Genomic DNA, 24,615 nt, shown 5'->3' with positions numbered 1-24,615 from the left:
ACCGCCTCGGCTGCCTGTTAGCTCTAAAGCTTCATTGCATGGCTTTGAGTTGTCCGTGATTATTATTATTTTTTATCTTTTTTTTACTTCCCCGGTGTGGTATGCGTGTCTGAATACGGACACCATTGTGTGTGTGTGTTTCTGTGTGTTTTTAGGGGAGGGCTAATGTGTCGGCTGAGCGGAAGGTCCTGGAAAAGCAGAGGAATGAGTACAATGAGCTGAAGAGGCAGTTTGATAAGTGCCCCTTGTCTCTAAGGGAACAGTTACAGGAGCAGCTCAGCAGGGTCAGTGTTCTCACGCAGCCCACTGGCTGGCAACAGTGAGTTATAATATACTGAATACTGCAGTACTGTATGATCTGCACAGACACAGATGTATTTGCCTCTGTGGCAAAGTACTCAAAACAACTCATAAACCCGCAGACGGTGCATTTCTCTCGTTTTTTATTTATTTTTTTCCTGCTGTTGTGCTTCATTACATGAACATGTAGGGTTCATTACAACAACACCATTTGAAAGTGCAGCTACACAGCGGGCGTTTGCTACCGCAGCAGCAGTTTTAGTCTGAGACTTAATCACGACTGTTCCCTCATTCCCGATGCTTGACAGTGTCAACTGCGGTTAGTAATAATTAATGACGTCATTAACTGCTTTGCTCTAAAAAAAAAAAAAAAGTGCATGCCCTATTACCATGAATGACTCAGGCCACCTCCGCTCACTTTGTAGAGAGAAAAGCACCACAATGGATGAATTTGAAATGTTGAGAATGCCAGCATAAGCCAGAAGGAGACTCCTCCTTTCAGACGTGCTTTTCATTGTCAATAAACCCACATGAAAAGACAAAAATAAAACGCAACAACTGACTTGCTTGTGAAATTAGTTATCACCTTGGTGGATTTTAGGAGCTTTACAGTCAGTGTTTTTCACATATTCACACACGAAAGCGTAAAAATTCCTGCGAGGATTTGTCTCGCTGCTGCGAACAAAAGGCGGTTTGATATCTAGAAGTTTCCCGGAGGAGAGGAGGAGCTGGGGGATTGAACGTACTGCTTCTGTGGTTAGAGAAAGTCTCGCACGACTATTTGAGAAAATGCTGATGTAAAAAGTAACAATATGCCCAAACTCCATCCATCCATCCATCCATCCATCCATTCACAGTGAAGCCTATAATGGGTCACGAGTTGTTTTTGGTTTTATTGCCAACTCAAACAAACACAGCTTTATTTTTGTTTGCTTTAAAATCACAGACTTCCTTCAATTGCCCACTGATACACCCATATGTTCTAGCCTGTCGGGAGTCGGAGCTGATCCGAAACAGACCTTCACACCGAGTCACCAATTAACCTCAATCACGGTTTTGGTCTGTAGGAAGACTCCGGAGTAGAGAGAAACCCACACTTGCACAGGGAGACCAAAGAAACTATACAGAAAGGCCCCAGAGCCAAACTGAACAGGAGTGGGTGTCTTTCTCACGACGGGGCGAGAGTGTTTGTTAAATACCTGTTACAACTGATAGACGTCACATGTCAGCATATAATAAATTGTGCTCTGGATAAATCCTCTTTCTTTGGGGCCTTTTCATTGATTTTCTGATAACAATAAGAACAATGCACGACGTAGCCAGTCTTATCTTTCGTGACACTCGGTGGCTTTCAACAAGTGTCGATAGCCTGCATGTATATGTGTCCATGGACAGAAAGCTGAAGCTCTGGAGTCTGGGACCAAGCAGTTTGAGGAGCTGGAGTTCTGCCAGCTGGAGGAGGAGAGCAGCCTAGAGGAGAAGAAGGACGCTCAAAGCTCGCAGCTTCTCCAGGAGCGAGCTGAGTACCACTGCAGCGTGGCCAAGAGGAAGGTAAGGAGCAGAAAAGGCACACGCCTGTATATAATGTGACCACCAGCATGACATCAAGAAAGGAGTTATGTCTCTTCACAGGAGAGAATGGCAGCACTGGACGCTCAGGTGAAGCAGCTGGGGTTACAAGCCTCTCTGGACACTGATAGGCTGGCTAAGGACAGATCGCTGACTCTGCAGCTGTTACATAAGGTGAGTCTCTCGTTGATAACTCATCAAACAGCTTTCGGTGCGCTAAGTGATTCAGCTTAGTGACATCTGTCCGGCAGAAATATTAAAGAGGGCAGAGTGAGTTCAGTATTTGATTGACATTTGAATTTGGATCATATTTATTTCAAACACTTGAGAGAAGAACATGTAGATGAGGCCGTCTCTGTCAGTAAATATTACAACTCAGTGCTATTCTTCCATCTTCCCACAGTGTGAGCTATAGATGCTTTTAAGATTAGTTCTTGCAAAATGTTTTTTATTTACTGTCCCTCCCTGCAACACTCTCTAGAACTTGTTTCTGTGTGCTGGATGGAAATAATAAAGGATTCCTCACTGTTAAATCTTGCTGTTAACTTCAATGTATGTGACATTATCAATAGTTTATTGTAACGATTGAGATATCCTGCAAGAAATGAGGGAAACACTCTCAGAAAATAAATCTGTAATGAATGTCTTTTTAATGTTAAGATGTTGTTTTTTTTGTTTTTTTTAAAAGCCGAAATATTGGGGCTTTTGACAATTATTCAATTATTATTCAAGCTGAAATGAACAGATATAGAAAAGACCTTTAGAAATAAGTGTATTTTTCACATCATAAAGGCTTTAATCATTCTTTTTTTAATACTTTATGGCCACATCTGAGAAACGCCACATGTGCACATTTGTTCCACCTTTCAGGAGCAGGACCGCTTGTGTGCCCTTGAGAAAAGGTACCACACACTGACAGGAGGGAGAAACTTTCCAAGGTCCAACAGCAATATGAAAGAGGTGAGCAGGTACATGCCAGACATTGTATCACGAACCACCTGTGGTGTCTAAGCTGGAGGAAAATTACTGCAAAAGTGGATTTCTTCTTACTTAGGTGAACTTTTTAAACAGGAATTGCTTCACATCAGCGAACCTGACCTTGTATATGGGGACGGTCCACCTCATAGCCCCTGTCCCTCCTCTGCCACCTTCTCCTCCTCCTCCTCCTCTCACATCCCTTCCCCTGAACTCTGTCCTGTCAGACTACAAGAGGTAAATCTGTGTAAAATCCTCTATGTAAGTGAGTGAAATGCTGTGCCTCTACGGTGAAACTGAGCATGGTGGTGTGTCAGACGCTGACAAACTAAAGCAAGCGTGCAGTGTGTCTGTCTCTTGGTCCATTATGTACATTCATGTTTGAGGCCCTTGATGAATAAATTGTACCGTCACGGCCATCAGTGTTTGATTTAGAGTGAGACGGAACGGAGCTGTGACACGCTCACGTTTGCTTTTGAATCATTAAGTGACTTGTGGGCGTGCTGCTATCTTCAGCCCTTTCTGTCTCTTGTGTTGTGGCTATTGATGCAGGAGTACCTCAGGCTGTCTGATGTCTATAGGATGTATGGAAATGCTTCTGTGCCGCCTCACTCTTCCTCCCCTGCTGCTCTCCACTGCCTCTCCCTCACTGTCGCGCCAGCTCTGCCGTGTGAGGTAGACACCCTTCCTGCTCTCTGCTGTTACCTGATTTGTGTCTGATTGCTGAAACACTCGCCTGTGAAAGCATTTTGACTTGGTCTCTAAAACAGACGCATCCTCTGAAGCTCCTCCTTCACCTTATGCTCTCTCTGTGTTGTTGACTGTCTGTGTGAAGGAGTACATCACAGTCAGCCAGTTAAGCCAGATCTTTGGGATGCAGAGAGTTGATTCCTCCTCTTCCTCCTCTATTCCGTCATTCCAACTTGCCTCTGCTGAGTCCACCTTCTCTTGCCACTCAGCTGCACGTGGTCCTTCCTCCTTTCTCTCACAGGTTTGTCCCTCCCTAAATTTAAGGTCCACACTTTCTGAAAAGCACTTTTGAATTTCCACTTTGCTTTCATTCGGCCTTAAACACACTGCTTCCTGTTTGTTTTTGATTTTCCCCCTACACCTGATGGCTGATGCTGCCGTCACTGATGATGTTGCTTTGCTGCTCCTGTTTTTCTTTGGCTGGATGCTTTGTATCACCTCAGAGCCAGACTGAGCTGAGCAGGAATGCAATGACTCCTCTTAATCTTGAGCGCTGGTACCAGGACATCATGGCTGCCGGAGAGCCTCTGTCATGTCCTCCACCGCTACCTGCAAAGTCTTTTTCCGCACGCAGACACGGGCAGGTAAATTCCTTCATGCTCTCCTGGTAGCTGGTTGTCAGTGTCTCACTAACAGGCACTAATACCAATACAGATGAACTCCCAACACACTCCGCCCCCCCCCCCCCCCGAGGCAATCCTCTCATCACCGCTTCGACGATCAATATTTTCACGACTCGGCGGCCTTCTCATGGGTAGCCTGTGAACCTTCATGCTACCCAGGAGGACAGGTCAAACAGATTTTATTCACTCAACTAAAACTGGTGAAATAATACAAAAAAAAACCCCAATAACATCTTTACTGTAAATTTCAACTGTGAAAATCCCAATCATGTATCTGAAAGCTCAAATTAAAAAGTGACCCCTGAGTTGCTTCTCTCCTCAGTTGCTGAAGTCTAAATCAGATGGAGAGGTCGGCCACGGATCCAACTATAATGTCTGCAGCGCTGCGGCTCTGCCACACTCCAGCGGCGCTCCACATGACAAAAATGCAGCCTCTAAGGTCAGTTTCCCACAATGTGAACTGATTAAATATTTAAAATGGTTCACTGCATGACGCTTCTCATGTGCGTCGCAGGAGTTACAGTGGGTGCTGAGAGAGATGTCACTGCCGTTAGACATGGACTCCAGGAGGCAGATGGTCCTACAGTGCAAAGGTACTTTGACTCTCAACTCTTCATGGCAGATTTCAATTCGAGGGAAGGGAAATATATTGCACTCACATAAAAAGGCTCATCTCAACGAATTAATGAGATCATTATCTCAGAAAAAAGGAGGAATGATTTCATGAAAAAAGAAAAGAAAAATCAACTGTTTCTGCATTAATGAGATAATTAAGATCTTCAATCAGAAAAACAAGTTTTAACAAGTTTTTGTCCCCTTAAGTTATGTTTCCATAGGTACGCCTACCAAACTGAGCAGAAAAAAAACTGAGGAAGTTTTATATTTTCTTTTCTTTTTAAAACAATATTAGAGACAGACTCTTCAAAATGAATGTCTGTGGCAGGAATGGGCAACTTTGATCATCGTAAAGGCTTCATCCTCACAACCAGATGTTATTTATGACAAATATATCAGCAGATTTAATTAAATACATTTGTTTTGTTTTTTTTGTTTTTTTTATTAACCTTGAAATAAACATAGCGATACAGTAATTTGAAGTAATTTCAGCTGTTACCTGTTACATACTGTTGTTGTTACATGAAAACACAGTTATGTTGCAGCGCTGCCGTCTCTCTCGGTCCAGCCTGCATGCATGTGACAATGAAAAGAATGAAAACTACGAATTAAATATTAACTGCAATTCTTTAATAAATTTGACTGCTGTTGCTAAATTGTTTGTGTTTACAAATCACAGCTGACCTGGATGTCTGGACCCCGCTTCAATAAATCTTATGAGGATGCTCGCAGAAAGCTCACTCTCGCGGGAATTTGATGTTTATTCTGCGCTTCAACACACATACCAAAAACTAAGCAGCCAACTGTTTATAAACACAATGGATGAAACGCCTTAGAGCAGTAACTTGGCACCATCGGCAGAGGGCGCTGTAAGTCTGTGACAGCTGACGCCTCACCCTCTCCGCCTCCACAGATCCATCGCCCACAGTCCACCACTCCATCCTCCATCACCAGACGCCCCCCAGCGGCAGCCAGGCGTACGACACGCTGAGCCTGGAGAGCTCAGACAGCATGGAGACCAGCGTCTCCACCGGCAACTCCGCCTGTACCCCGGAAAGGTGAGAGACTGGAGTGAGCGGCTGGCGCTGTTTCCATGGGAACACTCAAGTCTGCCCCATCTCTCAGGGAGAAGGGTCACCGCGCTTTGTTCCCGTGACAACATGTTGTGTTACACGCCTGCTCACGTGGCAGCCAGGTACACCGTCTGTTGCCATGACAACCCTTTCAAGTTACCACGGATTTTTTTTTTTTTTTTTTTTGAAGTGAAGTTTTAGTGGTGTTAATGAAGAAGCCCGTGTCTTTCCCCCCCCACTGAGAGACTTTGGTTTCCAGGCGTGTCCATTGTCACAGGCAGATCATGAGACGATCCTCAGTGTGTGTGTGTGTGTGTGTGTGTGTGTGTGTGTGTGTGTGTGTGTGTGTGTGTGTGTGTGTGTGTGTGTGTGTGTGTGTTGAAGTGCCTGCGGGTTGGAGGCCCAGAGGATAGAGGAGATGGAGAAGATGCTGAAGGAGGCGCAGCAGGAGAAAGCCAGACTGATGGAGAACCGAGTGAGTTCCCAACTTCACCTCCTCAGAGTTTCAAAGATATGAAGCTTCATCGGGACACAGCCGGAGTGAATAACTGCCTCACTTCTAAAAATTCATCTTACGATCATTTCTTTTTAAAATAAATACGATCCGAATCACAAATTGTGATGATTAGATAAAGTGCAAATTAACTGATCTTTTGATTTTAAAAGATCGGATAAATATGGTGTTTAGCTGCATTTATATTTAAAGATGACAAAGTCAAACCTATTTTTTCCACCTTGAGCATCACAAACACAGAATATGTTTATGCTGTTTTAGGATTTAACCATACAATCGGTCAAACTATTAACAGTATGTTTGTGTCAGGCCGTAAGATTACAGTAGGAATTCATACTGTGTGGTATTGATAAAAATCAAAGCCAAAGTATTTTCAAGCATAATTCAATGTCATAAATGGATAAATGCTTGCTAATTAATTCATTAGTGATGAAAGTAAAGTACTTTTAATCTAACGGTTATTAACTTGTTTCCTTACCTCTTCTCATTTAGATCAATTCAAAATAAATCTGCCAAACTGATCACATTGACTTTCTTTTCAGTTCCAGTATGTGTAGAATTCTTCATCTGAATCACAATTCCTGCATAAATGATCAAATATTCAAGTTTTGTTGGGACAAACTTTTGAGTGACTGCGGAAGAATTATATTTCACCATTTTAGTAGATGTTTAAAAAAAAAAAAAAAAACTATAGAAGTGATCTGAAGATGTGGTGAAACAAAGTTGTAATTATTTTGTTTGTATCTTTTCTTCATGTTGAAACAAAGCAAAAGTGTATGTAAGTATCTGAAAGCTGCAAAGGATCATTTTACATCAGCAAAGCTTCCTCTTCCATACACAGATTTAAGGGATATATTTTACAAAACCCTGGATTGGGACTTGAATTCTCTTGTGCGTCTTCTGACAGTCATTTGCTTTGTATTGCAATATTTGCCTACCATTAACATATTCTCCCCGTCTCCCTCCCTCCCCCCCCCCCCCATTATTTTTTCTTCTCCCCTCTCCATCTGTTCCTCTTTCCCCTGTCCCGACGCTCCCAGGAGAGGGAGGTGCAGACTCGGCGGCAGATGCTGGAGGAGGAGCGGAGGAGGCGAGAGGAGGCCGAGAGGAGGCTCCAGGACGAGACGGCCCACAGGCAGAGGCTGGTGGAGGAGGAGGTGAAGATGAGAGAGAAGCACTTCTCCCAGGTCAGTGGAGCAGCGGGAGGAGGGGAGGGGAGGCGGGGAGGAGGGGAGGGGAGGAAGGGAAAGGGAGACTTTGGGGAGAGGATGAGAGACGAGACACTAAAGAGAAGCCGAGTGAAGGGGAAGATCAAAGATTGTCAAGGAAGGGAGCAAAGCCGAGGGAGTGGAGGGGAGGGCAAAGAGAGCGAGGGGAACAATTACGGGGATGGGCGGGGGGTTAGAAATGTAATATACACACACAATTCAACTTTAATACGGGATGAGTCTGTTTGCCAGCATCCCTTTACTGTAAACAAGGACAGTGTGCTCAATATAAAACGCCCCAAGGTCAACCTTTGTTCCCGGGTCGGGCTCAAAGCCGCCGTAATCAATACGTTCAAATGAACAGATCAAGTGACCGACTGTAAACACCACTTGTGCTGTTTGTAGTGACAAACACAAACAATAGCCGCCCTACTGTACAGTTTACTCCGTGCTCGGGGGAGTTTTTAGTGCCCTCCATCTCTCACACTCTGCAATTTTACTGTTTCGACGTGACCGAGTGAACTGCTCTCAGTAGGATCATTTTCGGATGGAATAGCGAGCTGGTTTGTTTTTTTTTGGGGGGGGGGGGGGGGGGGACAATAAACCAACGGCTCATGACCAGAACAGAACATAACAAGCAGACAAGGGAGGAAACAGCATGTCGCAAAACATGAAACATAAAAACAACAACAGAAATGTTTAATAGAGTCACTAATTGTGACAAAATTATGACGCCAAATTATAATTTCATGTTTGCTGGAGTTTTAAAGCAGCAATTCAACTCACTCAACATCATGAATTTAGATCCCAATAAGTAAAACGTCCCAGAAAACATCCGGATTCCATAAAGAACTGCAGTTTAATGAACCAATATTAGGATTTGAAAGTAGAAATCTGAATTCCAGAACGCTGCAAAGACGAGACTGAAGACTTAATGAGACCGATTATAGAAAAGACAAGTTGATGAAAACACGAGCGACGGCCCAGAAGGAAAACAACCAAACACAAGGTTTCCTTGATGGTCAGTGTTCAGTGACACTCGCCTGTCTTTAGACGTGACTCAGCGCTCAACCAACAAGACTTAAACACCTTGCGGTCGATGTATGATGACGTTTCGTTCACAGGCTCGCCCAATGACTCGCTATCTGCCCAACCGCAAGGAGGAGTTTGACTTGCGCGCTCACGTGGAGTCGTCCGGCCACAGCATCGACACCTGCCCCTTCGTCATCCTCACCGAGAAAATGTGCAAGGGCCACCTGGTGAAGATGGGCGGCAAGATCAAGTCGTGGAAGAAACGCTGGTTCGTTTTCGACCGTCTCAAGAGGAACTTCTGTTACTACGTGGGTGAGGAAAGGCGACGCCGCTTTGAAATCACATGGACATACTGTGTATTTCAGAAGTCTTGTAAAGTGATGAGCATCGAGCTGAATTCGTGCAGAATTACTGAAAACTATTGGAAATATTGGTTTCTAGTTCAGAGGATCAATCAATCAATGGCTCTCTTAAAACAATCAGGCATCTACTTGGTTTTATATGAGCAGTGAACTCTCTGATAACACTGATCACAAAAAGAAATACAGAACAGCTAAACATCAAGATGCTTTTAAAAAGAAGAATCAGTGTGGAAAGTCATTAACATACTGACTAGTTTTAGGTCAACTTAACTTTCGTCACAAGAACTTATTACACGTGTACTTCATCGGTCCATACAAGTGAAGGCAGTGTACACTCAGGACAGGACACCATCGCAGGATAAACACATTTACATTCACACGTACAGGGCCCCGTTTACACGACAACAAATACGAGTGTAACTGCAAAACTTACTTCACTTTTGGGGGGGAGGTCCGTTTACACGCGCCAGTGTGCCGATCCACTGTATCCGCGAAGTTTTTATCCCGGCTCCCAAGGTGGAAAGTCTCTTTCACAGTCGCTATTCCCTCGGGTACAGAGCCTGTTACTGCGCATGCGCATCTCTCCTGCGCCCTCCTGCTCACCCAGTTGTAAACAAACATGGCGGCCCCGTAGTGGTACGACCCGCGGTCTATATTCTAGTTTTATAGTCCATATCAGTAGTTTTATGGTTGAGACCTACCCCTGATAGCATCCGATGCGTCATCAGTCTCTACAGATATCGCGTGCTCTCCATTTTCTTTACGTATATAATGTATTGTTCTCTGGACACACGTCTGTGTAGTTTCATTACAAAATCAAGCAACAGCGCCCTCCAGTGGCCCGGCATACCAACTACATCGTTGTCTCTGTGTCCGCTGCTGCAGCGTAAACACACTCCTTTTTTTAACGGATTAGGTGTTGTCACATGTAACTTTGTCATGTAAACGGGGCCTTAGTCACCAATTAACCTCAAGAAAGAGTACCAGGAGAGAACCCATGCAGGCACAAGTAGAACATGCAGCCTCCAGGACATTCTGAGGCCCAGGAGCTTTAACAATAGATCATTATGCAACTTTAGATCAATATCAATGATGAGAAAAGAAAGAAAAGGAACAAGTGTAAAAGATGTAGTGATTTCAAAGTTGAGTGTTTTGAAACAGACAAACTCTCTCTTCACGGGAATAAAGAAATTACATGGGTCCTCAAATTCAACAACACACGACAAACAAAAACCTTTGTTATCGCCTGACAAATCAAACAACAAGAACAGAGAACACAGCTGTCACAGCAGTATCAAATAGCCTCACTGACATGTAGAAATGCAAGGATTTTACTTTGGAGGATTCCAAACTAAAAACAGTCTGACAAAACTTATTTCAGAATTCACACATTTGTATTAGAGCACCTAAGGATCCATGAGACTTCGTCATTCCTTCTCTTCCTGCTTCGTCAGGCCTCTGCTTTGACCTTTGACCTTCGTTATCTGTTTGATAAAGTGGCGTCGAAGATGGATGGATCCGGAGTTTAAAGTGAACTTTTGCAGAAAGTTAAAGTTTCCCTCCCGCACACGGGGCCTTAACCTGATTCCTTGGGTTCACCCGGCAGCGGCGCCTCTGAAAGAATCCACACGCCGCTCTCATTCTGTTGGTTTTCGGCAAAACGAGACTTGTGTCCTAAACCAGCGTTTGCTCACCGAGCCGCACATGCTAATCAAAGCGCCTCGAAGTGAGACTTCCCCGCGTGTCCTTGTGTTTGAAAACAGAAGTCAGTTTGCGTTTCCCGTCGATCAGACTGTCCCCTGAATTTGGAATGAGAACACACTTAGTTTTCTGAATAATTCACCAGCGCATTTTGAGACATTATGTTACAATCAAGTTCAAATTGGAACCCAAGTATATTTTCATTACCGACGCCCCTGTTCTCTTTGCTCCGCTCCCTCTCCACTCACTTGCCTAGCCTTTTCACCCCCTCACTCCTGACGAAGATGATGGTGATGACGGTGATGAAATAAGATGCAATACTTTCTCGAGATGTGTTTTTCTTGGGGAGGAGGCTAGCTCCTGGCTTGTTCGTGACTAATAAAACGAAACTCACATTTCAAAAACATTTATCTCATTACTAAGCAGATTTGACTTATGGGAAAGGGGGGGGGGGGGGGAGCCAGAAAAAGTGGCCGACGCATTTCAAAAGGATGTTTTTAATTGTTGGTGGATGTGTGTTTCGAGCGCCGCGCGACTGGGTGTGAGCGTGGAGGACGCGGACAGAAAACGCGGCTGTTTATCTGAACAAGACCCGAGTCCAGAAAGTCTTTAAAGCAGATTTTTATTCGAGACAAAAAAGAAAAAAAAACTTAAGCCACTCTTCTTCACACTTAAACGCCCACAGTTTCGCCTTAAACTGGGAAAAAAAAAACCATCAGCTCGGTGAATGCACCCAAAGAGCTTCATCTGCAGGTTTCACTGGAACGCAACTACCAAACTCCCCGGCATCAAGTGGGTTTAAAGCGCTTAAAGATATCTGCTGGATAGAGACGTACAATCCGAAAGGAGCGGGCAAGAGGTCCGACCTGCTTCAAGGGAAACGTGGAGCGGAAAGATCAAATGTGATATTCAAAAGAGGCATTTCGTTTTAAGATTTACAAAAAAAAAAAAAAAGTCCCTTCCGTGCCAGCAGGGAAATGGCTACAAAAAAAAAATCCAGAGTGAAGAAAACAAGTCAAATTAGTAGGATGGTTAAGACTCCAGGCATAGCTTCAAATAGACTCGCACTTTTAATTAACTTTTATTCTGATACAGTGCTCCTCATACCTATTCATGGATTGTGTGTTGCTGGAAAAAAAAGAAAAGAGTTGACACCTTTTTTTCCTGTTTTTCCGGCGGACTTTTTTTTTTTTTTTTCTTCCCCCCCCCCCATCTAGATTCTTCGCCACACTTCCTCTGTTTTGACGATTGCAGAAAGCGAAAGACAAATCATTTTAGAAAAGATAGACGTTTCCTGTTTAAAGTTCTCCAATTAAGTCCTGGTAAACAATCCTCCTCCATTCAAATACGTAATGCTTCGACTCCGGGGCAACTGGAGGCCCGTCGAACTGCAATTAGTCAAGTCAATATTCATTCTTTAAAAAGGCAGAAAAAGATCTCCTAAAGCCTGACGATAAATTCTCAAAAAAAAACAACAAAAAGTGAAAGTGGACTACAGCTGTCTATAGGACAGAAACTAAAAGTCTCACAGCTCTCTACTCTGCAACAGAACAAATACGTTCGGCTGTGGCGCCTTGCGACCACCAACTGGATAAAGCAGTATAAAAGATAGATGAATGGATAATAAGACAAAGCAGAGCAATACTGACAGACAATGAGGGAATAACAAGAAGGAACTCAAAAAAAAAACTAGAGAAAATCTGAGAAAACACATAATAAATTAATAAAAATGAACAAGATGATTTTCAAATTGTGTGAAAGAGCCAAATCAATTAGCAAAGTGACATTTCAGGTTAAATTGGTGAAAATGAATTAAAAATGTTTGTTTTGAAATGTATTTTGTCGACAAATATTTTCTGTACTCCACAAGTAGTAATATCCTCTGTCACAATTCTCTCCATCAGTTATTATTATTATTATTATTATTATGCATCCAGGCGTCGCTGGCTGCTGTCTTGTGCTTATGCTGGCAGAGGTCTTGCATCAGTACGGATGTAATGTAATGTATCTTAATATATTTATTTTTTCTTTTTCTTCCCTCAGACAAGCATGAGACCAAGCTGAAAGGGCTCATTTACTTTCAGGCTATTGAAGAGGTTTATTACGATCACCTACGCAGCGCCACCAAGGTAAAAACACTCTTTGTTCTTCATTACTTTCCATTCAGAATTTCAATAACGAATCCGCTAACAATTTACATGCATTTTCTATTATTCTTAAATTCATAAATAGGGAAATATGGATGAAGTTGAAATTTTTTATTTTGCTGAGAATTGGTGCACTGGACATGTATTTTTCTTTAAATCCCTGACAACCTGTCACTTTTATGTAAGAGTTTTAACTTTAACTAACAGTATAACAGGTGTTTTTATTAGATGAAATAAGCAAACATTCAAAAAGAAATGTATTTTTACATTTCTATTTATTTAGAAAAGGTGCAGTGTGTTCAAGCTGCACAGAAAAAGGCAGCTGTTTTGGTGAATTTCACTCTATTTTGTAACAGTTTTTAAAAAACAAAAAAAGAAAAGAAAAATAATCTGTGGAAAAAAGAAGCGACAGGTGCATCCTTTCAGTTTCAGTTCTTCCCGCAATCTTCCAGAGCCCAAACCCATCTTTGACCTTCTGCGTGAAAACTCACGACCGGCTTTACTACATGGTGGCCCCGTCCCCGGAGGCCATGCGGATCTGGATGGATGTCATAGTGACGGGTGCAGAGGGCTACACGCAGTTCATGAGCTGAGGGACCACAGGGCGAGGCAGGAGGAGGACGACGACGACGACGGGGACGGAGCGGCCTCACACGCTCACCTGCACGCCAACCTGAGCTGCTCCCCGCCGGAGCCGCAGCCGCTGGCACACACACACACACACACACACACACACACACACACACACACACACACACACACACACACACACACACGCACACACACGCACACACACGCACACACACGCGCACACACACACCCTTGCCTGATGGTGTGATGGACGTCTGAGGACAGGAATAATCTGGGACTCTCTTAAATATATGTTAAACAGCCCGATGCCTTTGAGCAAATGAGGGCTTGGGCATGACAAAGGTGCTTAAAAGAAAAGAAAGAAAAAGAAATTCAGAGTTGTACTTCTATTTCAGTGTATAGGAAGAAAGACTGTTTTGAGCTGCCTGCTGGTGGATGATCCACTCGACTACATCAATCACAGTCTGTTACCAAAATGTATTGTTAATAATCGCAGCGCAGTAACTGGGATTTCGAGAGAAATACTTTAAAGACTTCCTACTTTATATAAGCTCAAACTGTTTACACCTCTGAAGCCGCTCTATGCATGCAGTGTTATCACTCTAACCTTTTTGATACGTTTCTACTTTTCTCCTTCGAGTTTGTAACTTTTGAAAAAAGAAAAAAAAAAAAACAACACACACACACACACACACACAAAAAACTTCACTATTAAAAACAATAACAAAACTCACTGGCAATAATTGTAAAATGTTCTATAATGTTAAATATCATTTGGTTCCAAATATTTTTGTCAACAGATTTGTTCACAACAGCCTATTTACTGTTCTAATGGCTTTACACTCAATGTATGTATTTTACATAAATATATCACGCAAAATACTTTTGCATATTAATAAAAAGATATAAATAATAGCGTTATTATCGTATTCGGAATTTACCATGTACATCTAATAAATAAAATATATGGTGCATCTGTTGTTTTGTTTTGTGTGATAATAGTTTGTTGTTGACAAATTGTCTAAACATTCAGCCGCATTTCTCTCTTTTAATTAGCGCTTCTCTCAGGCTCGTCCTTAATTACCACATTTTCTTTAAATAATCTCATAATGAGCAGCCTGTATTCACCGAGGTGTTCCCTTTAAAACGCTACAGCATGTCTGTTTACTTAAGGTGGTTTGATGAGTTAATTGCTTAATTAACTGGTATTATCCACAGCAGCTGGCTTCACAAGTACCGCAATCCCGCTCCGTATATGTATTTCTGGGGCAGCCTGGTTAATTATGAGACTCGCCTGCACTAGGTGGGCCACATGAAAACATGAAGTGAAATTACATGCAACTTATCATGCATGATTCAATATCGAGAAATTTGAAGTCATGTATGAAACCGGCAAGCGTGAAGTTCCCACAAACAAGAGGCTATAGGAGTCGCAGATTCCCTCAGAGTAACTCCTCTCATGGAGCACAAATCAAATGATAATACTGTGGGACTAAATCACAGATTAGGGAATAATTAGATGGGTAGGTAATTAAAGATACACATGTGTGTCTTGAGAGGGAACCATTAGTATTACTGAAAACAGTTCAGACTTCTGACTCTTAACACACACAAACCGCCGCTCACCAACACCACTCACACCACTCGGGTTTCTCTGACCTTGGGAGAGATTTCCAAATATCGTGGCACTCGGTATCTTTGAGCCTGCGGTGTGCCCAGCCGCATAATAAACAGATCTTTAAGAGGGCGGTGCGAGCTCATTACCGCTGTGATGAGCGTGAGCGACACCCAGCCTTATTGTTGGTGAAATATTAATGAGCCCAGGGTGAGCTGCTTCCACTTTCACACACGCGGGCCGGCCTCTCTCCCCCTCTTAGCACACAAATAAGCCGGCCGGGTCCGCGAATTAGCAGAGGGTCTCACGTGATTTTGTCAATATTAATGGGAGGTATTAACCCCGTCTGAAAACAAAATTCTGATGAAATGGAGACGTCTCTCGGCATTTCCGCCGTCACCTGTCAAAGACCGGCGGGCATACGAGCTTCGCAGCGTTTCAGAGCAGACGTTTGGAAGTTTCCATATCCACATGTGAGTTCAGATTAATTTAGGAGATTAAAGAGAAAAATATTTTTTGCCCTTTCCTTAACATGTAACCCCCCCCCCCCCCCCACACACACACACACACACACACCCCTCGCTTCACACGAGACCCATCACAGCGTGAGTGTGTCTGCGTGAAACGTGGACCAACACACACATTCTCAGACGTTACAGATGAAAGCATCTTTCACTAAGTGCATCTGATTCACCAGTGAGACTTCCACTCCTAATGTGCACTACTTTGAACAGATCATACCCACTTCCTTTGAAGTGAATGTAAAATGACAATCACTGATCCCCCCCCCCCCCCCCCCCAAAAAAAAAAAGAAAAACTAGGGTACACAATATACAAATCATTAAACTGCAGTGTTTTCACACTCCATGGCAAGCACAACAATGATATGTGAAAAATATCCGGAGGGGCAGCACGCCAGCGTTGACCTAATGAGGCCAACAAAGACATACGTTGAGAATATAACTGCAGCCCACTGCGGGATGTTGGGCTTTTTATGTTGCTGATGCTCAGACGCTGCACTGTACATGCACAGCAGTTTTTAGACACTCGGCTGTTTTCTCAAACCGTAATATAAACTCACCCTTACATTTAGATAAGTCATTGGATGGTTCTTTTTGTTGGCAGCCTTATTCTTCTTTCATCGTTCATGTCGGAGCGAATCATTCTTTGCCATTGGCCTCGACGTCTATGTTTGTTAACCGACATTTAGGTTACGAAAGACAAAAGTTGAAGAACTAAAACTCAGCAGAATTCACGTGAACTTCTTGTACGCCAGCAGTTGGAGTCGGGCTCGGGGTGAATATCGGCTGTTTGAAGCTCAGAGGTGAGAGACGCCGAGCCTCTGGAGTTTAAATGGACGTGCAGCGCAGCATCACACAGTCTGAGTGCTGTAAATGACACAGAGGAGTCTTCTGGGACCTGTTTGCTTAAAGAGCTGAAAATGTTGAACACAAGTGATGCACGAACAACATGCCAGGGTGAAAATCTGCGACGCTCAACCATCCGGTCATAATTTCTATCCATTGTTGCTCTGCTCTTCTTGAAACATATGTTCACGTTTAATCTCAGAACCGGCCGATTAAAGTGTACGCTTTTAACACCCTGTTGGTTACAGGCAAGGAAACGTCCTGAAGGAGTCCAAGTTCGTTATGAGTGATCTACTAAAAGCTGTGAGGTCCCAAAGGAAGGCAGAACAGACACTGTAGTCCTTAACACCAAACACCTCTAATTTACCATGAAGTCCTCGAGGAATAGTGAATAAACATAACCCTGTGACCGACCGCTTCCTGTCGGTCACGGCGAAATGCAAATGAAGTTATTACAGGAGTGAAATTACAGTAAGCTCATTGTTTTCCCCTGAACACCATCACCTGTGTTTGTTCCAGACGTGGAAACAACAGCAAGTGATCAGCAGGTGCACACACACACACACACACACACACACACACACACACACACACACACACACACACACACACACACACACACACACACACACACACACACACACACACACACACACACACACACACACACACACACACACACACACACACACACACACACACACACACACACACACACAAACATCCACAAATCCGCTCACATCCATTCACAAGTCGTAACTGAATTCCATGTTTTCTTCATATGTTCAAAGAGGGGCAAAAGTTGAGGACAATAAATTCTGAGAGAGATGATGATGAAATGATGGTGTAACCCTTACTAACGTGCCATACGTGCACTTGGCATGCAGCATCGACTTTTCTGACTTCTCGGCTCATATACAACATTCAGACAATGAAACTGCGCACCGAGTGACGGGCAGCTCCGACTACTGATTGAAAATAAATCTCAAACATATCCGCAATCAGGTTTGATCCCAAGCTGTTTCTATTGGCTTGTAAAGTTTTAGCAACTTGAAAATGCCATAAAATCCCGTTCTCATCACAGGTGCGGGTTATATAAAGCAAGAAGGAGACATAGAGGTGACCCCGCGTGTGATTAAGACAATTGGCGGCTTGTTCTATCCAGTGATAAGGTAAAGTGTACTTTGTAGTGGAGACAACGGGGGAAACGCAGCCGTGCTGTCATGTGGAGCACCTTGGAGTTCTCTCATGGTGCGCAAACAGGAAGCCCTCAGTGGACCAATTAATACAGATAGAGAGAGCAGTCAGCGATTTCCTGGGAGACTCACCAACTACTACTATCTCTATCTGGTCTCCATTACGACCACATTTATCTAGATTGCATCAGGCTGCCTTTCTACAAATGTTTCAAGGCTGTGCTCATATGGTAGCTTTCACATGGGCGTTTTGCTGAATAGCGCCTCTGTAGCATAGCTGTCCCTTTAAATTTATCAGATTAATGCAGATGGACAGTGGTACAGTCTTACATGGACACTTTGTTCAAACTGATTACGATCTGCAGATACTGCGTTCCCAATGTTGGATCTTCTGTGATTGTGTGCAATCAATTCAGGTTGGATCTTTCAAGTTTTCCTCTCAATAACCAGGCACGCTCCTCAGTGGACATATCTATCACACACTGTGACAATGGGGTTTCACATCAATATGTAAATTCAGCATAACTGGAAATAAACCCATTGGTTTTGGCCAAATGATACTGTCACAGAGATGCAACTCAGCAAATGAGATAGAGGAAGGGGTGGACCGGGAGGCGAGTCAAAATAGAGGTGAGGCGGAGAGAGAAAACACTAGGTATGGAGAAAGAGAGGGAGCGAGCGAGCGAGAGATGCAAATCCCATGGCAACAGCCACCAGAAAACAAGTCTAAAATAGGGGGCAGTGTCCGCTATTACTATAGCAACAGGAGAACAGCACATTCGCTAAGCTTTGGGATTTGCTGAAAAGAGAAAAACAAGGCTTTATTCCTCAAAAAAGTCTTGCTGATAGTCATTACCAGTAACTTCATGTGGTTCCAACAGCTGTGTTGCAGTAATTTAGCCTTTAAAAAAAGAAAAGAATTACAACTCACTGTCTGGGGTGAATAAATCAACTGTCCATTATTTTGCAGACACACGTTTACTTCATTGTGTTGTGAGTGGACAGCTGACAGTGAGAGAATATACAACTTGTCAATCATTGCAAAGACACTATATCCCAGTCTATATATCCCAATACGGATACAAATATAGAATATTATGAGAAATAGGCATATTGTATTTAAATCACTTTCAACAGTTTTCCTAACAGTCACATTCATAAACCACTAACTGTTGTCTTGATGTGACTGACACTAGTGAAAGTGTAAGACAATATACCTGAGCCTTTAGAAAGTGCTGCACTACGCTCCACACCCCGTTTGTTTACCTGAAACATGTGCAGTCTGTGCTGCAGGAGAATAAAAAAAAAAAAAGAAAAAAAGATAACAACACAGTGATGCTCTGCCTTGCCTACCAGCGACCAATCATATTTCACCTGGAGCCAATTTCAACCAATGACAGCGCAGCAGACTGAGCCCGCACAGCCAATCACAGCGACGCGGGGACTACTGATGCAACGGAGATGCAACAGACTTCCACTAAACAACAAAGTGTGTTGTGAATCAAATAGTCCCTCCGCAAAACAATACCATGCCTCATAGTAACGTACAGTGCGCGAGCTGCAGCCGTGTGTACGGGAGAGCAGCATCCTCGTGAATCAACCCGCCCAGCAGGTTGTGGACGGTGATTTAAAGGAGCGGCTGCGCCCCGTCGAGCAAAGAAACTCACGCTCCCGGTTCGTCTCTATGGCAACAAGAGAGTCAGGAAAAACAATGACAAGCGTGTCCCGTTACGATCATTTTATTTATTTAAAGTCGGTGCTGGTTATCCTCAGCGTATGCGGAATAGTTCCTCAACTTTACAATTTAATTAAAATTTCTAACAAACTCGAAGCAAAAATATCAATTTCACTGTCTTTAATTTTTCGACTCGTTATGTCACAAATAAAAAAGGATTACGAGTAATCCCTTATGTCACCAATTCCAGGAATTACAAGTAATTCCGCCATTAAACTTTTTTTGTTTTGTTTAAGACGAGTGCCTCGCCACAGAGAGCGAGAGCGCGTGGGACCTCCTCCGGCGCGCCGCGGCGGGAGGGGCGGAGTGATCCACGCTGAGCGGCGCGCTCTATCCCGGTGACGCACTCGGTTGCTAGGTGTGAATGAACTGATGCTTTGTGACAATTAAGCCGCTCCTCAGTTTACAGGTCGACCACAACAAAGCAACATCTCGCCGTTTTTTTCTTCTATTTGCGTTGTCCCGGATATTCCGAGCGCGAGCATGGCTCTTTAATTGCCTCCAAGTTGTTGGACCCTGGAAAGAAGTCGTGCTTTGCTTTCGCAACGCACCCCCAAGTGCTCTACACATTTTTCTGCAAGAATGGAGTAAGTCCAAGTCTTTCTACTCTGTCTGCACGGCTGCTGCCTGTTGTTGTCATTTGTTTGTAGAGTGATTGTCTGGTTTCTGTTCTCATAAACTGTTTTCATTAATTTATCATATTTGTTTAGAGATACTAACAACAGTGCTTCCTCACATGGTTTACTCTGTGTATGAGACTCAGCGTTCGACACCTTTGTTATGTTTATGTTCACTCCTGTTGACGCACCTTAAACCACTAACATCACGACATTTCTTCCAGCTGCATGTCTTCCCTCCCTGCATTTTCATTAAGACATCTTATTGTTATCTAAACAGCTTAGGCAAATCAAATAGAGGTGATTAATTTGAAAGGAACATGGCTTCTAAACAGCTGATCCCCGTTAATCCAGATGACCCGGCAGGGTGTCTCACTTAAAGAGAGATTTACTCTACCTGTCAACAGTTGGGCCCTTGACAGCGTCACGAGGTCCCACGTGTCTTGAGGACTTCAACTACATTTTGCTCAGAGGCAGCTCAAAGCCCAGAGGAGACTGCTCCCACTTCTGTATCAGTCACTCAGCTTTTGTTCTGCCTCTTTAGTACTTCAGATTCGAGATGTTTTCGTCAGAGTAAAGTGTCTGTTATGTCTCACATGACTGGCAGCTCATTTTTGTAGAATCTCGCATGATGTTGAGAAACTTGCTGCCGATACCATCGAGCGCATCGGTAAACTGAATGAGCCCGATGGTTTGTTTTGTTTTAATGGCGCTCTCTCCTAATCTGTGTTCCTGTTCGCCCTCCAGGTTTCATTATGCCCACCCAGCCCTGCTCTCTGTGGCCCATCTGTCAGACCCCGCTCGCTCTCAGCATATGCTCGGACTTGGACTGAATCGACGCACCAGCAGACAAAATGATGGCAACATCAGCTCCTGTTTGGATGGCTCTTCGTGTCTACCCGGCAGACCCCCTCGCTCTCTCTCACCCACAGGCTAACCACAGCCAATCACAGGGGTGCAGGGGGGAGGTGTCAGAGGAGAGTCAGCACTTAATTGGTGAGTTGCAGCAAGTGCGCTTTTTTATATTTTTCCCCATTTCAGGTGGGCTCGGCACTGCAGCACATTCGTCCTTCTTGAACAGTAAGTAATAAACTAGCTACGTCCGTTTCGTCGACGAACCGCAACTTTGCTTTGCATTTTTGTTGCCTTGCAGTTTCTTACCGACATTCGGATTATGACTTCTGACAGCCGTTGGATGAATTATATTTCTATTTTTGCATGAATGTGTTTTTTTTTAGCGACATTATTTTCCCCCACCAAACAGAATTTTTCACAAATGCCGGTTTTTTTTGGGGTTTTTTTTTCTCGATAGGTGATGGTCTCACTGACTGGATGACGGAAGAAGTGGATTTCTCCTCGTACCTCCCAAACCCTCCTTCCCCTCCCTCCTCCACCAATGCCTCCCTTCCCCCGTCGCCCCTCCAGAATGATATCCAGGTGCCCTCTGACTTGGAGGTCATGACCTCTCTGCTCCAAGAGGAACTCGCACAACTAGAGGACTACTTCCTGTCTGAACCACTGCCTGAGAAAGGGCCGAGGCTGGGAAAATGCGACAGGGGTCCACAGCCGGCGGGTGCTCAGCCCTACGGTCAGCTGCCATACGCATCATACTCTACGTCCAACCAATCGGAAACCAGCCCACTTCTTGTTACCCTGGCAACCGGAGAGCTGGACCTGCTCAGCATCTGTGGCGGGCCCATTGGGCGATCCAAAATTCCAAGACACGCCCCGTACAGCTGCAGTCGCCCCAGTGGGTGTGGTAGGAAGAGGGTTCCCGACGGCGTGAGGGTCGGCGAAGGCTACGACAGCAGTTTGTTGAGTTCCAAAGGCAATAACTCAGGTAACCCGGCTGTGACCCTCGTGAGTAATTACAGCTGTGTAGAGGACGACCAGCTGGTAGGCAAGAGCTACTGTCTGGGTAGTGCAGTCGAAGTCCGGCGATGTGCGGTTTTATCCAAAGAAGAGAAAAATTGCTGTTTCACTCAAGATGCGATCGGTGGTGGGAAGGCTGTTGGTGGTGGATTTGGTTTCGGTGGATCATTCGATGTCCCGCACAAGAAAGAGGATCTGTTGATGTACAGCATGAGGGAGGTCAGCGCAGGTACAAGTAACAACGAGGTGCTCAACAGTATCAAGGCCAGCGTGGAGGTGGCAAAGGCCTCCGTGTCCTGGAAAACCCAGAGCGGTGAAGCTTATCTTCCGACGACGCCACAGTCGGAGGCCTATCACAGCTTCCTGGGCAGCATGAACGAACAGGTGAAATCAGAAAGTCTCCAGCTTGGTCAGCATGATTTACACTGTCATTTCCTCGAGGATCAGGGCCCCGAGTGTCTTTTAATGGGTAGGGAGAGTCTGGGCATGGAGTCTCCAGGTATCAGACAAGCATGCAGGCTGAAAGAAGACCAATGTGCTGTGAAATACGAAGTGGACCTCCTTCCGGCTGAAGGTGGGGAGCGCAAACAAAAGAAGCGAGATCAGAACAAAACCGCCGCTCACAGGTGAGTGCAACTCTCTGCTTGGTGCTAACATTTCAAATTCTACAACATCAAATAAAATTTTTTTTTTTTTAAAAAATCGCTAAATCTTTGTTTTGCTCAATACAGGTATCGCCAGCGGAAAAGGGCGGAGCTAGATTCCTTGGAGGAACAGCTGCATTGTCTCGAAGGCAGGAACCGGGAACTCCGGGACAAGGCAGAGTCTGTGGAACGCGAAATCCAGTACGTTAAAGACCTGCTGATTGAAGTTTACAAGGCCCGTAGCCAAAGGCTGAAGCAGGACAGCACAGCGTAACACCAGGCTCCTGCAAGTACACCTGAAGAGCGCGCCACAGGGAAAATGCCAAGCGCTTTGTGTCTTTAAATGTCTGTCCAGAATTGAATGTTTCTATATTTTTTTTAATGGCGAGGGGGCGATTGCATGCTTTGCTAATGTAAAAAAAAAAAAAAAGAAAAAAAAAAAAAAAGAAGAAATGTTTTTGTTCTACTTTTTAGCATTTTAAATCAATATTTTATCCAATGCTTCCATGGCTTTCGCACTCCAATCACTTGAGCCTCCACTGTGGCATTGCAAAGCTTTAAATGACAATCACTTTGAACGAGGTCTCTCACCTCAACAATCCAACAGCTGAGTTAGAATCGACTCTGAAGGAGCAATGTGTCCCATGATGCAGGTTTTTATATTTTTGATAGCTTTACATTCAAATCGATGTCAGCAATACAACATATTTTCTATTTTATTTAAATTTTTTATTTTTTTTTGCAATCATTGTGTCACCCTTTCCTATATTGTGTGTTGTTGCTATCATTTCTTTTGGAACATACCTTCCAAATCAAACTTCTAAAATGATTTTGTTTTTCCTCTTCCTTCAACATGGAATACTTCAAATTCTTATAATATCCCAAAATATGAAAACCGCTGTTGAAAATGTGTTTACTTTTGCAGCAGCGGATTGAACCGCTTGATGCTGAAAAGAAGAAAAAGCATCATCAGAGTTTTATTTTTATTTTTTTTTCAATTTCTTTTGCACTTTTGTTTGCATTTCCAAAACATTTTCGTGATTTAATATTGCTTTTATTTTTTCACAAAGGTGTTCATTACTTCAGGTTCTAGAGCATCCATACTTAATTGGCAACGGGATGTGTCTATTTTTAGGAATTTGACCTTGCTTTGTCTTACGCTTTTTAACTTTAATTTCATTCCTTTTTGGCTGATGTTTATGCAGTCAATGCAACATTTTCTTCTGCAGTGTTTGCAAGTAATTTCTGAATTTCACACTGTGTGACCAAGCGAAGATCAATTTTATCATCGATTCTGTTTCGAAGTTGTAAAGTGGAGGCAAATTGTTTCCTTTTTGTTTGTTTTTTTGCATATTGCAATATATACAATCTGTTTTGCAGCTCAGGATATGCAGTTCATCCTCCAGTTTTACAAGCATCAGTAGAACATCGAGAGCAGCTTGTAGAACTGTTCTTTCATTTTAGGTTGCAGAGATCTCAGCAACAAATTTGGTTTTCCTCATGTAGACAGAAAAAAAAAAAAAAAGGTTTTCCATTTGTACAAATATTGTAATTATAGTGGCATTTTAGCAGCCTCACTCTGCATGCCTTTGCATAATTGTACTCTTTCTCTCTGAAATAGGATCTGTAGAATTTCAGAATTAAGTGGGGATTCTTTCTCTAAACTGCTTGTTAAGGCAATAAGTTTTTTAGGCCTCTGGCTGATCTGCACTAATTTGTAACAACTTTTGTATGTTCAGGGAGAAGAGCGGTAACCTTTTTCTTTGTGTGGAATCAAATAAAATATCTCATTAGATTATTTGTTCGGGCTTTTGCAGTTGGCTTTTGTCCTGAGACATTTCGGTCTCAGTTCGTTAATGTTAGACTTCCCGATATCGAAGGTCGGGTTTTTTTTTCTGTTTTTTTTTTTCTATGCATACTTAGTTTACGACAATCTTGAAAATAATAGTGGTCACACATTTAGTATAATTTCTTTTTTGTTGGTATTTCAGATAGAGGAACTCCTGTCGTTTGAGCGGTGTACTATCAACTGATTGTTAAAACCAAAAAAAAAAAAAAAAAAAAGAAACGTGTCCTGACAGCACATTTTATCGATATGTTTGAGATTAT

The 24,615-nt window shown here is 43.4% G+C and overlaps 2 protein-coding genes across 10 annotated transcripts in view; both read left to right on the top strand.

Annotated features, from left to right (window-relative positions):
- The window catches only part of phldb1a (pleckstrin homology-like domain, family B, member 1a), a 29,186-nt gene extending 14,997 nt beyond the window's left edge, over positions 1 to 14,189 (top strand). For 3 of the 9 annotated variants that reach the window (XM_080483158.1, XM_080483157.1, XM_080483164.1), the window contains 13 exons: positions 156 to 284; positions 1,696 to 1,851; positions 1,933 to 2,043; positions 2,740 to 2,829; positions 2,941 to 3,081; positions 4,540 to 4,656; positions 4,732 to 4,810; positions 5,746 to 5,890; positions 6,290 to 6,380; positions 7,460 to 7,606; positions 8,752 to 8,971; positions 12,766 to 12,851; positions 13,322 to 14,189. In XM_080483158.1, the coding sequence (XP_080339284.1) occupies positions 156 to 284; positions 1,696 to 1,851; positions 1,933 to 2,043; positions 2,740 to 2,829; positions 2,941 to 3,081; positions 4,540 to 4,656; positions 4,732 to 4,810; positions 5,746 to 5,890; positions 6,290 to 6,380; positions 7,460 to 7,606; positions 8,752 to 8,971; positions 12,766 to 12,851; positions 13,322 to 13,462 (1,653 nt within the window). In that variant the 3' untranslated portion in view covers positions 13,463 to 14,189. Of the gene's footprint in view, positions 1 to 155; positions 285 to 1,695; positions 1,852 to 1,932; positions 2,044 to 2,739; positions 2,830 to 2,940; positions 3,082 to 4,539; positions 4,657 to 4,731; positions 4,811 to 5,745; positions 5,891 to 6,289; positions 6,446 to 7,459; positions 7,607 to 8,751; positions 8,972 to 12,765; positions 12,852 to 13,321 lie in introns of those variants that run through there. The other 6 variants (XM_080483161.1, XM_080483160.1, XM_080483163.1 and 3 more) reach the window with 4 other exon arrangements.
- A 5,527-nt stretch (positions 14,190 to 19,716) lies between these two features.
- Positions 19,717 to 22,922, top strand: atf5a (activating transcription factor 5a). The gene is made up of 4 exons (XM_080484026.1): positions 19,717 to 19,960; positions 20,738 to 20,986; positions 21,303 to 22,488; positions 22,594 to 22,922. The coding sequence occupies exons 2-4, from the start codon at positions 20,845 to 20,847 to the stop codon at positions 22,778 to 22,780; spliced, it is 1,515 nt and encodes a 504-aa protein (XP_080340152.1). The 5' UTR covers positions 19,717 to 19,960; positions 20,738 to 20,844; the 3' UTR covers positions 22,781 to 22,922.
- Positions 22,923 to 24,615: the final 1,693 nt, after the last annotated feature.

The sequence above is a fragment of the Lipophrys pholis genome (assembly GCF_963383615.2).
Source record: "Lipophrys pholis genome assembly, chromosome: 16".
Classification (NCBI taxonomy): Eukaryota; Metazoa; Chordata; class Actinopteri; order Blenniiformes; family Blenniidae; genus Lipophrys; species Lipophrys pholis.
Note: the sequence above shows the minus strand (reverse complement) of the source record. Positions and strands in the feature narration are given on the sequence as shown.